This window comes from Venturia canescens, chromosome 9, assembly GCF_019457755.1.
Source record: "Venturia canescens isolate UGA chromosome 9, ASM1945775v1, whole genome shotgun sequence".
Classification (NCBI taxonomy): domain Eukaryota; kingdom Metazoa; phylum Arthropoda; class Insecta; order Hymenoptera; family Ichneumonidae; genus Venturia; species Venturia canescens.
This window is the reverse complement of record NC_057429.1, coordinates 8,340,724-8,351,919: the sequence shown is the minus strand read 5'-3', so window position 1 is coordinate 8,351,919 and position 11,196 is coordinate 8,340,724. Positions and strand designations below refer to the sequence as shown.

The following is an 11,196-nucleotide window of genomic DNA, read 5'->3' as shown; positions in this document are numbered from 1 at the left end:
ACGGGTAATTGGTACAATGATTCTCTCACTCTGTGTCTGAAATAGCTTTTTTTTCGAAAATTTTATCGAAAAAGAAAGGATCCTTATTGGTGGTCTCGTGCCCGAAACAAGCGAGTGGCCACTTTGGCCCATATTCACTAATAAACTGCTGGATATTCTTTACCGGTCCGATGCTTCATACGAATTTATTGGCGAGTTATTATACGCAGATATCTGTGCGCGTTGAAGATAGCATAAAAATAAGAGCGGGGGCGGCGAAAAGTTTCTCGCGTGTGTTATATATACACGCGGAAGAGACCCCGAAGGGTTCCATCCAGAGCCACCCCTCGGTTGTGCAGTAAATGCGCGCACACTGCCGCACGCGATTGACAAAAGCTTTCTACGCACACGTAAAAGAGCGCTCGACATGTGTCTATACGCATATAGGCCGCGGTTGGGATATGGAAAAGTGGGATAGCTCGAGCTCGTTGAACACACGGACACGTGGTATGCGAACAAAGAATCATGGGAGGGAGGGAGAGATGCGGAGGCTCGGAAATATAACGCGTGGAGTGTGCGAGCTGAAGAGGTGACGTTCAAGGTCGCGCGCGTGGATGCTTCACCAGAGAGAACGAAACAGAGGTGGAAGACAGCTTACGATCACAGTCTTCTCGCTCGATGCTTTTTCTCGACTCCCGCTTCGTTTGCTTCGGTGATGAAATTCGTTGGTTCTTTATTTTGATTGAGGATAGAATTTGAAAATGGGAAAAATGAAAAAAAAACAAAAACGAAAGAAGCGCGGCGCCGTATCGTTGAGAAGAATCGCTTCGATTTTGCGCTGGGGAATTGGCGGCGTCTTTGGCACGTCGGGAAAGCTCGGGAGCGTCCAAACGGACGAACATTAAGGAAAGAAGGAGGGGCGAGAATAAGATCGATATCGTAGCTGGCGAACAACGTTTTTTCTACGGAGACGTTTTGACGAACAAAAACAAAGGACGCAGCCGAGAGTATAGTTCGTAAAAAATGGTTACGCCAGGCGAGAATGCTTCTGGTTGCTATGGAAAATGAGAGAAGGAGAATATTGTTTGAGCGAAGAGGCGAGCTGGCACGGGGTGTAGAAGAAGAATAAAACCAAATACGCCATCGCACCGACGGTAGGAGAAGGAGAAGCAGAAGAAGAAGCAGAAGAAGAAAATGAACGAGCAGGAGGAGGAGGAGGAGGAGGTAAGAGGGGTTGAACGAGAAGAAAGCCCGAGCAGAAAAATCAGTATATGGGAGTGTCGGAGACGAGGAATATAAAGGGAAAAAAGCGAGAGAAAAAGAAGAAGAGGGAAAAGGGTGGAAGTGGGTGGGAAAAGAGGGTGCGGGTCGTTGGATGCGGCGAAAGAAACGGCAAAGAGTAAGAGGAGACGGAGGAGGAGGAGGAGGAGGATAAGAGACAGCAGGATGAAGATCGAGAGGAGTTCTCTTTGTGTCGGTGCGAGCGAGGGGCGCGAAGGGATGAAAGCGTAGGATGAAAAAGCCGGGGACAGATGGCCGTTACGGACAATGAGAAACTCGAGAGATAAGGGGAGAGTGCGAGGGCTCGGTGGAGACGGAGAAGGAAAGATAATATATTTTCTCTTCTGTGCTTCTCCCCCCCCCCCCCTCCCGCCGCCCCTGTTCGCCTCCTCTCTTTTCCTTTCTATTCGTATATATATATACATAGGCGCGGGTATGAAATACAGGAAAGGATATATAGAGGAGTGAAGGAGCGAGGGTAGAAAACGCCGAGGGAGAATAGAACAGAAGAGAAAGGAACGACGCGAGAGAGCAGCCCGCACGGATATAGCGAAGGAGCGTCGGTTGGCGCGAGCAAGTGGAGGGAGCAGGCAAAGAGAGAAGGGTAAATGCGCTCGGAGATGAAGAAAAAGGGACGCGCCGCACGAATGAACGGTAATGAACGAACCAAGGGGAGAGATCGAGTGGGGAAAGTGGAAAAAAACGAGCGAGCGGGCGGCTGCTCGGCAAGGGGGAGGGGGGGGGGGGGGAGAATATAGAGGAAACGGAAAGCAGGCGATGACTCACAAAGAAAAGAGAGAGAAAAAGAGAAGGAGCGAGAGGGAGAATGGTAGTTGGAGACGACGAACAATCGCTAAGCTCGATTAATGCGAAGCTCCCTGCGTGCCCCGAGTACGCTGCGCCGCTCGCATATATACCATAGACTACTATATATATATTATCTTTTTTTCTTTCTTTCATTCTGCGTTATATCACTCACAATAATTTATATTTCGAGAGATTGTAAAAAAATGAGCGTTTTGATCAACAGTTATTTAGTTGTTGTTGCGATTTATTGTAATACGTATAAAAATGGTATTATTAAAGAGGCGATGAAAGATTATGAACTCTTGACTCGGCGAAATCATATGCGAGAGTCTTGGGGAAATTTTTTGGTTGGGTGAAAAAAATGAAGGAAAGAAAAATAGTGAGAATTTTTCATCGAGTTTTCAGCTCGCGAGAGACGCATGAGAACGGAAGAGAGAGTTGTCCATCTCCCTCGAGCCATCTCTGCGTGTTACAGGACACAAACGGTACGAGAGGAGAGGGTAAAGACGAATGGGAAGACGAGAAGAGAGCCGGGTGAAAGGTATAGAGAGAAGGCAGAAAAAAGGAGAAGGAGGCAGAGAGGGAGTCGAGAGAAACTCAGCTGCGGAGAAAAGCGAGCAGGGAGAGGAGCGAGTTATATTACGAGAACGAAGGGGCAGCAGGAGGGCGGAGGCCGGGGAGGGGGTGTGCCGTAGAGAATCCGGAGAAGAATTGCGCAGTTGGAGTGTGCCGTATATAGGCGCGATTGAAAATGAAGAGGGCGTAACGCGGGGAGTTGACGAGCAGTATTTTTTTCCGAGTTACGCCCTTTCGTTGCGAAAGTATAGCAAGATATATTATGGAATGAGAGGCAGGGAGCGAATGGGGAGCAAGAGACGACGAGAGAAAACGAGGAGAAACAGGAAGGAGTGCGGGCGGGCGAGCGGGAAGATGAGTGTGCGCGTATACAGATATATTTTGAATGAGAAAAGTACGAAGGAGAAGGAAGAGGCGCGCATATGCGCGTGTACACGCTCATCTACTTTTATTTCATATATCTATATATGATACACGTGCATGGATGGAGGAAACCAAAGAACTGTGCTCTATCTCGACCCCAGCAACGCCGAGCGGTAGGAAATGGTAGGACAAAAAGGGAGAGAGAATAAGAGAGTTTCTAGCTGACGCTAGAGGGGGCAAAGTACCAAAGAAGGAGAAGGAAGCAGAGCGAAGATTACAAACGCCGGGCATACCCGCTCGCGGAGAATGGAAGCAGCAGGAGAGGAACGAAAGGAATTAATAAAAAGAAGCTGGGGAAGAAGATCGGACAAGAGAGAGGTGAGGAATAACAATAAAAATTTTTTAAATAACGAAGGTTTCGTTGAAAGGAAGGAAAATAAAATAAACGCGTGTGTATATACGCGGGCTGTACGCACGCACGCGCGCGCACACAGATTCACACCGGGAGTATAGATACCGCGGTGAAGTACAAGAGTACAGAGGATCCGAGAGAGGCCAAAAGAAAAGAGCCCGAGCATCTCCTCTTCCATGCTCCAGTGCTCATTTCTTTCTTTCTCGCGCGATCTCTCTCTCTCCCTGCGCTCGCTCTTTATTTTTCCAGCATATATAGATATATAGACGGGCGTACGCAGGAGGGAAATCGAGGTGGAAAAAAGAATATGCTGCTGCTGCTGCTGCTACCGTCGCGCTATACGTACGAGGGAAAAAGAAAAGAGAACCGAAATGAGGACAAAGAGAAAATGACAAAGAATCGGGTGAGAAGAGGGGCATGCATGCAGCAACAGCACCAGGAGAACCCATTCGATTGGATTGGAAAGGCGAACGCCTGTGCTGCGGATTGTATACTCTAGTAGTAGCAGCAGCAGCCACGAGGGAAACCGACACAACTTTTCTCTCTCTCTCCCTCCCCCTGCTTATACGTTCGTTTTACAACCGCGAGAATCCGATCACATCGTACGAAAAACTTGCAGTTTTTCTTAGACGCTGTGAAAAAAATGATTAAAATCCATGGTTACGAGTCTTGCAATTCGTTTAAATATACGAATGAACTTCCATGCATAAGAAAATACCGAAACCTCGTTTAAGAATGGAAAAATTCATATGAACTTAATAGCAAATTTATACGACGCTGAAGTTTGCAACGTTGTAGTTTAACAGAATGAACGAAAAAAACCTTTGTAATTCATGAATTTTTTATTTCACGAAGATAGAAGGTGTAAATTAAAAAACTACGAATTGGGAATTCGTTGCAAACTTGCGCGTTATAAATTTTAAATTTATATACACGGATGTACGTCCGTGAACGGAGAAAATTTGTTCGTATTCCTTTCCCCCTGTGTTACACAGCCTTTTTATCTGTTTTTGCTCAAAGCCCCCTTTCTAGGTCGTTCTCGAGAGATGGCTCATCCATCCTGTCAAGTTCAGGAGACCGCGGCGCTTCGAGAATCCAGGATGCGCCTCGTCGGATTCAACGCGAATGAATAGAGTGTGAAAAACGCTCAGTTATTTCACGATCGGAGTCTCGAGAAAAGGCGCTACTTTAACCGCGTTAAGTCTCGAGAAAAGTGTCAAACGAAGATCGCGCGGAGCAACGGGAAAATAAAAAAAAAAATTGTGAGAATTGCTTATGCGCGGAGGTGATCGAAAAGTGTAAAAGAAGGAGAGAAGAAATAGAGGAGATGGAAGAAGAATGTGTCCGTTCGTCTGCTGGCGCGTTGCAACGCGCCGAGAAAAGGCGAGATGTTGGATGACGAAGGGTACGGGCGCGCGGGAGGGGGGGGGGGGGGGGCAGCGAGAGGGAAGGGAAAAGGATATACGCGAGAGGCTCGCACCGGGGCAAACGGCGCAAAAGCAAGGCCGACACGAGTCAGAAGAGAAGGAACAGTAAAATTGTGGAGAATGTGTGTGTGCGGGCGCGCGCGCGCGAGTATGAGCGAAAAAGTAGCAAACGGCGAGGCAGCAACATCATCGCGGGGCATCGCGAGCTCTCTGGCCTAGATTCGAGTCAGAAGACCTGCTTTCTAGGCAGCATTTCTCTTTATCACCGCGAACGGAGCGTGCATTTTCATCCTGTCGCGTTTTCATCTACTTTATGCGTCCACCACTTTCGTACGGGGAGCGTGTATATACTACAACAACAAAAACGCTCAACGACTCAATAAATAATGTCTCGCGCGCTTGAGACTCGCAGGCTAAATGGATCGCGAAATTTCAAAGAGAAAAGTCTGTGTACGCACACACTCGCATCTCGGATCCATTGTTTCCGTCGGTACAACAACCAATACGGGGCGACGCTCGCTCGCGATCGAGGCGCGCCGAGCAGGGGGCGTCAGATTTTTCCGTCTCTCAATTATTTTCCCAAATGATTATCTACTAGGAGACGAGCAAACAAATGTCTTTATCCCCCCGCGCTCGGGGGTCAAGGTCGGATGATGTTTATTAGTCTGCTGTATTGACGGGAATTCCGGAGGCAAAATCAATTCGGGGACCTTTGTATTTTTTATTTTCGTACACCGCCGTTTCGATTGATACGCTATACACTTGCTGCACACACATTTTCACCGTTAAACTTTCCATTAGCTTTCGAGTACGTGTGGCTCTTTTTGTCTCTCTTTCTTTCGGAAAGGCTGTGCGCGCGTGTGTGAGCCTCGCGCGAGCACTCAGGGGCCTTGTTAAACTCGTTCTCTCCGGTTCCGCTTTAACGGTACTATACAACTCCCTCGACTTCGAGAATTACTATATATATACATGCGCATGTCTATATCGTCGAGCGCTCTTCTCTGTATCGAGGGTACCTCCTCCTCCTCATCCTCCTCCTATACGCTAGAGGTACCCTCCAATTCATATATGAAATCTTAAACGGAATTATAATTATACATATTTTTTTTTTTCTTTATATTCTCGGGGTTCATCATTTTCGTCGTCAATAATTGTAAAAAAAAAAAGCCATTTCTACGAGTATCTACCATATTTTTATTGATGAAAATGATTAAATTTTTTATATGGTCAATTATGTTTTACGAATAATATGCTTTCGGGAATATCGTGTTTGAATTATTTTGAGTACGCGCGCGCCCCCCCCCCCCTCCCCTCCCATGTTTGGGTTTCCAACTTTCAAAAGCGTTAAAACGCTCCGCAATTGTTTCAACAACACGGAAGAATAGACTCGAAAATTTGTTGACGCTTCCGGTTTGATATCGAACGGTAAATAAATAAATAAATAAATATTTTTCAAAATGTCTGTGTTTGCCGCGTGCGCTCGTGTGCGTTTAAGGTGTACGATGATGAGATTTGCGATGCGGCCATGGACCTCATCGCGAAGAAGGCGGTCGCGGCGTGTGGCTCATTCACGATTAAGTATTGGATGAAATCATGCACGTGACCTACCGTAATTCTCGCGGTACGTTTCTCGTCTCGTCTATATCTTTCTCTCTGTCTCTTTTAACCTGACATACACATTTACAAATACACGCAGCTCGCGTACGCGCGTATATAAAAGTCTTCGTGACTACGAAACAGTGCGTTTTAAACGTTAACGCGGGAATCGAGAGAGCGTATACGCATACATCGTTGCACACACACACACACACACACACGACTGACCTCGATACACGCTCGATTTTTACTGCTCTTCAAAAAAATGAAATTTGCGTGAAAAAATTTGCGAGGAAACCAGCAGTTAATAGCCATCACTGTTATTATATTATATAGAAACTTTGAATTTGCGAAAAAAGTCACAGCTCAAGTTTGGAATATGTATTTTTATTTGATGCTACAATTTTATTTCGTAAAAACGATGTAAGCATGTTTTGACTTTTGCGAATGAGACGCGAATATCGTGTTGACGCTATCTAGTTATTACGGAACGAATTGTATTTTCGTAAATATAACGAAATCGCGTTGCCGATATTCCCGCGTTTCTCTCATCATACCAAAACACAACATTCAGCACGCTGCCTGTCAAACTCCCTAAGCAGGCTCGCGCACGCAGTCACCGTGCGTCTCGGGGCCTCGTTCACAGCGGATTCACAGATTCACAGATTCAAGAGGCAAGACGACGTTACTTGTGTCAAACGAACCGAGTTCGCAACTTTATACCAATCAAACTCATTTTAATTACGAATTGAGGGTGAAAAAGGGAAATTTCTCTTACCTTACCATGACCTCACCCGCGAGTGACTTGATTTTTGTGGATTTTTCAGGACGTCACTGACGTCCACCGATCTACACAATTTATCGTCTTCGTTCGAACGTGTGAATTATATTTACGCTCGATTCCCTGCTCACGGGTTTTTTTCAACCCCTACGTAGCGTATCCGAACATTGAAATTTCGAGGAAAAATAATCTTACATGTGCAAGATTTAGTCTAAACGTGTATATATATATATATACTTTGCGGAACTTTTCGAGAACAGGGTTCTCGTTCACTGATAAATATTTTTATTTCACAACACACGTTTCTACGAGATTTCGAATTGTTTTATATTTTCGCGCCAAACACTGCACTACTGTCAGTTCAGGTACGATGCGCGAAACTGAACGCAAAATGTATAACATTCGTCGCAGCTCAATGTTACCGTTGGTGAAGTACGAGTCACACTATTTGTAATCCGAGGGTTAAATTAGGTTCAATCTCGCATTTGATTTGTTGAATATTTTTATTTTGACACACGAGCAGCACACCGCGCGTGTGGGGCTCAACCCCGTGATGGCGGCTACAACAGTAGAGGAGGCGCTGACTACGCTCTGTGTCGTCGTCCCATCAACGTGAGAGAGCTTCGAGACTTTGCGGCTCATGAGCGCGAGGATTTCTCTCTGTTGGCGCGGCGCAAGCGGTAGCGGTGACGGCGACGGCGGCAGCAGCGGCGGCGGCGGCGGTGATGGCAGCGGCGTTTTGTCCGTATGTGTGTTTCGAAAAGAAGAAGAAGAAGTAGAAGAAGGTGAAGAAGAAGAAGAAGAAGAGAAGAAGAAGAGGAGAGGGGCGGGCACACCGTAGCGTTTGCGGACGGTGGCGCAAAGCGATTAAGCGATTTTGTTGTGGACTACGATTCTTCCTTGAAGCTTTCTCTTTCTCTCTCTCTCTCTCTCTCTCTTTATCTCTGACTCTCCGTTTCCCTCCCCAACGAATTTCCACTTCTCCCGAATGCTTCCCTCTCGTCGCTCCCGTCGGCTGTGCTGCTACGCGGTGAACGACCAAGAGAACGGAAACCAACCATTTTCCCCGCCATCTCATCCGACGCTGCTTCAACGGTGTGTGTGTGCGCGTGCTCTAACGTATAGGCGTCTCCATCTTTCGAGGAGAATTCGGAGGTAGAGGCTTTTCGCAACGCGAGAGCGATGCGATCACTTTACAGGGCCGTATTTCATGAGAATAAATGTTGTCTATATATATCAATAAAAAAAACAACCGCAACGGAATCAATTATTTTTTATTTAATTATAAAAAATTTTATTCATAACGAAACTGATTATTTTCGATTAACATGCTTTATATTTATTGGTTATTGAAACAAACAAAAAGTGATGAAGCGGGGCCACCCCTCGATCGAAGCCGCCCCTGAAGCAAGCCGCTGCCTGCCTGCTGCCACCTTTGCCGCCTCCTCAGCTTTTATCCCTACTCTTTCGCATCGAGCTGCGCGCTGACCTGTTTATCGTCTACTGCGCCGCGTCTCCCCCCACGAGAGGTACACGGTTTCCGTTCATCCCGGCATAAGCTGGCCACAGGCTCGACGATCGTTAACGCGTAGCTTTACGGCCATTGTGTAAAAAGAATCCACGACGCTCGGATAGTGCACGCCGAGGACCGGACCAGCCGGACGCGTAGTTTTTCCTTTAAGAATTTTCCTCTTGTGATATTTAGACTGTGCCAAGGTAGGTGAGTACCGAAATTAACAGACATACGCAACATCTATTTATTTATAATTTAATACTTTTTTCAAATTTTTTAATTTATTACGAAATCCGGGCTATAGTGTGTAGGAAGTGGTTACAAAGTTTGTGTGCAAAATTGAGGTCGTAAATGAGGTCCGCGAAGCGCAGCGTCCCCTCCCCTCTCTTCCGCCATTTTCGCGATTCAGTGAGGCTTCCCGCAATATAGTGAACTTTTCTTCAAATAAACGCAAATACTACCATCTATTGATAACTTTTTTTATTCTTTGCTTGAATTTGTCGCGTCAAAGCACACTATCGTGTCCGTATTTATCGTATCGTTTGTTGAGATCGAGCTTTTTCGACATGTGGTCGCCATTTTGTTTCTCAACGTGCCCGGAACGTCGGCCATTCTTTACGTGTCCTCCGACTCTTAGGATAATGCAACGTGTAACAACAGGATTTTTATTTGAGTCTCCTTTGAAAAAAACCTATTATACGTTGAAACGTCGATTCGTTTCTTTCGCGTACGAGTCACTTTTATATTCGTGCTTGTTGCTCCCAATAGAGCTGATCATAATTTCCACATTACAATTTCTGCCTGTTCGAATTTATCGGGTTTTTTTCCCTTCTCAAAACGCAAAATAAAAATGTAACGGTTTTTATTTTGTTTTGCATATTTAATCGGTATATCAAGATGATTTGTTGTTCGCGTTTTCTTTTGGAAACTCACAATTTCCAATAATTTGTTGCGAACAAGCCCATTTATCGTTTAGCGAACACTTGAATTTCTACACCCGGCAATTTGCAGCCTTGTTTTTTTTTTTTTTTTTTCTATATTTTCCTTCATTTCACGACAAAAATGTCGTTTCAACGCTCGTTGAAAAAAACCGTGCGATGAATAAAAAAAAAAATTGAACTTATTCCAGTGCACGAAGCTTATGCTAGTTCAGAGTTTCAGTTGGTTTTTTTTCCCCCCTTACGTTGGCCTCTTTTCCGGGGAGATCCGACGCTGCTCGCGCGCTCTCTAACGGCAAGCTTCGGGCGTTGCTCGTTCACGCGCAACGCAGCAGCGCGGCATCGCGCCATTGTCGAAGTGGGCAGCGCTCGAGGCGCACACGCCGTGTGGCAGGCAACTGAGACTTTTTTCCCCCCTCAGCACTTGCAAGACGCCAACGGTTATTCAGTGTTTTTTTTTGTTTTTTTTTTACCAAGTAATTTCGCGTTGAAAATAATTGAAAAAGTTTTGCGTCGATATTCCGAAACTGTGATATTAACATTCGTGTTTTTTTGTACTACACCATATATTAGGTGAGTGTCACGATCATGATTACTGAAATTTGCAAACAATTTTCGCATGCACGTTGTCCTCGATAGATTCGTCCGCCGGGTTTAGCCGTTTTTCTCTCCGTTCGCGGCCACATATGCATTTTGATTCTTACTCGATAGGTAAATAATCGAAACTAATGATACTAGGAAATTGAGGTTTTTCCCGGTGAAAGTGGACGTTTGCGATCCCATATTATTAGTCCGGACGACCTTTTCATGGGAGAAATTTTTTATAAAATGTTTTTTTTTTTCTTGAACTTGGTTGCCCCTCCGTTCTTGTATCGCTCGAATCGATTTGTCGCGTCTCGCGTCGGGCGGCGGTGTTCGCGATTAGAAATTTTCGTCGTAAATTTTCGCCATCTTGTCCGGGCGGGACTCGATTATCCGCCATGTTTAGTGCCCCCGATGTCGCGGTTTCCAGTCGTTCATGTTGCGACCGGTTAAGAGCTGGTCGGGCGGCGGTCGGGGCGAAAAGGGGAAAAGAGAGAGAGAGAGAGAGAAAACAACAGGCATCTGTCGAGTTCTTGTCTTTCGGGTGGGGCAACGAGAATACGCGTCGGCTAAAACTCTAATGGACAAAAGAGAGCGGTTAAAGAAGTGCGACGAAATGGCGGTGAGAGTGGGGCGGGGGGGGGGGGGGGAGGAGGGAGCATAAAACCGAAAGAAACTGATAGTTTTTTCTTCCATCGAAATTGCGAGGTTTTGTAACGCGATCTGCCAATTGCTTATGCAATTTTATCAATCTCTCATTTGGTATCTCGTATCGCGGTAATCGAACGAAAATCTTCAACTCTCCTCGATTATTTTAGCGGGCCAGCATCGTAAACCATAACCCACTCGCACCACCCTTGACGCAAACGTGATCAATCTTTGCGCGTTTGCGCGTGTTCTCGTCGTTCGATCGATCATTCCCCCTCTGTACATCATATACC

General features: G+C 45.9%; 2 protein-coding genes across 51 annotated transcripts in view; both read left to right on the top strand.

The window, feature by feature from the left end:
* Positions 1 to 1,021: 1,021 nt before the first annotated feature.
* Positions 1,022 to 5,305, top strand: LOC122416560 (uncharacterized). The gene is made up of 5 exons (XM_043429628.1): positions 1,022 to 1,093; positions 1,138 to 1,203; positions 4,451 to 4,554; positions 4,823 to 4,971; positions 5,052 to 5,305. Exons 1-5 carry the CDS (start codon positions 1,022 to 1,024, stop codon positions 5,246 to 5,248), a joined length of 588 nt encoding a protein of 195 aa, XP_043285563.1. The 3' UTR covers positions 5,249 to 5,305.
* Positions 5,306 to 8,788: 3,483 nt separating this feature from the next.
* lola (longitudinals lacking) overlaps positions 8,789 to 11,196 on the top strand; it is a 133,505-nt gene continuing 131,097 nt past the window's right edge. For 49 of the 50 annotated variants that reach the window (XR_006262017.1, XM_043428440.1, XM_043428451.1 and 46 more), the window contains exon 1: positions 8,790 to 8,942. The gene's annotated coding sequence lies outside the window, so the exon portion shown is untranslated. Of the gene's footprint in view, positions 8,943 to 11,196 lie in introns of all 50 variants that reach the window. The other variant, XR_006262016.1, reaches the window with a different exon arrangement.

Bases quoted from the DNA above. Each gene is read 5' to 3' on its own strand.
- LOC122416560 (XM_043429628.1), top strand. From the start codon at position 1,022: ATGCTTCTGGTTGCTATGGAAAATGAGAGAAGGAGAATATTGTTTGAG. The intron at 1,204-4,450 runs GTAAGAGGGGTT...CCCCCTTTCTAG, and splicing joins AGGAGGAGGAGGAGGAGGAG to GTCGTTCTCGAGAGATGGCT. The intron at 4,555-4,822 runs GTGAAAAACGCT...TGGATGACGAAG, and splicing joins TCAACGCGAATGAATAGAGT to GGTACGGGCGCGCGGGAGGG.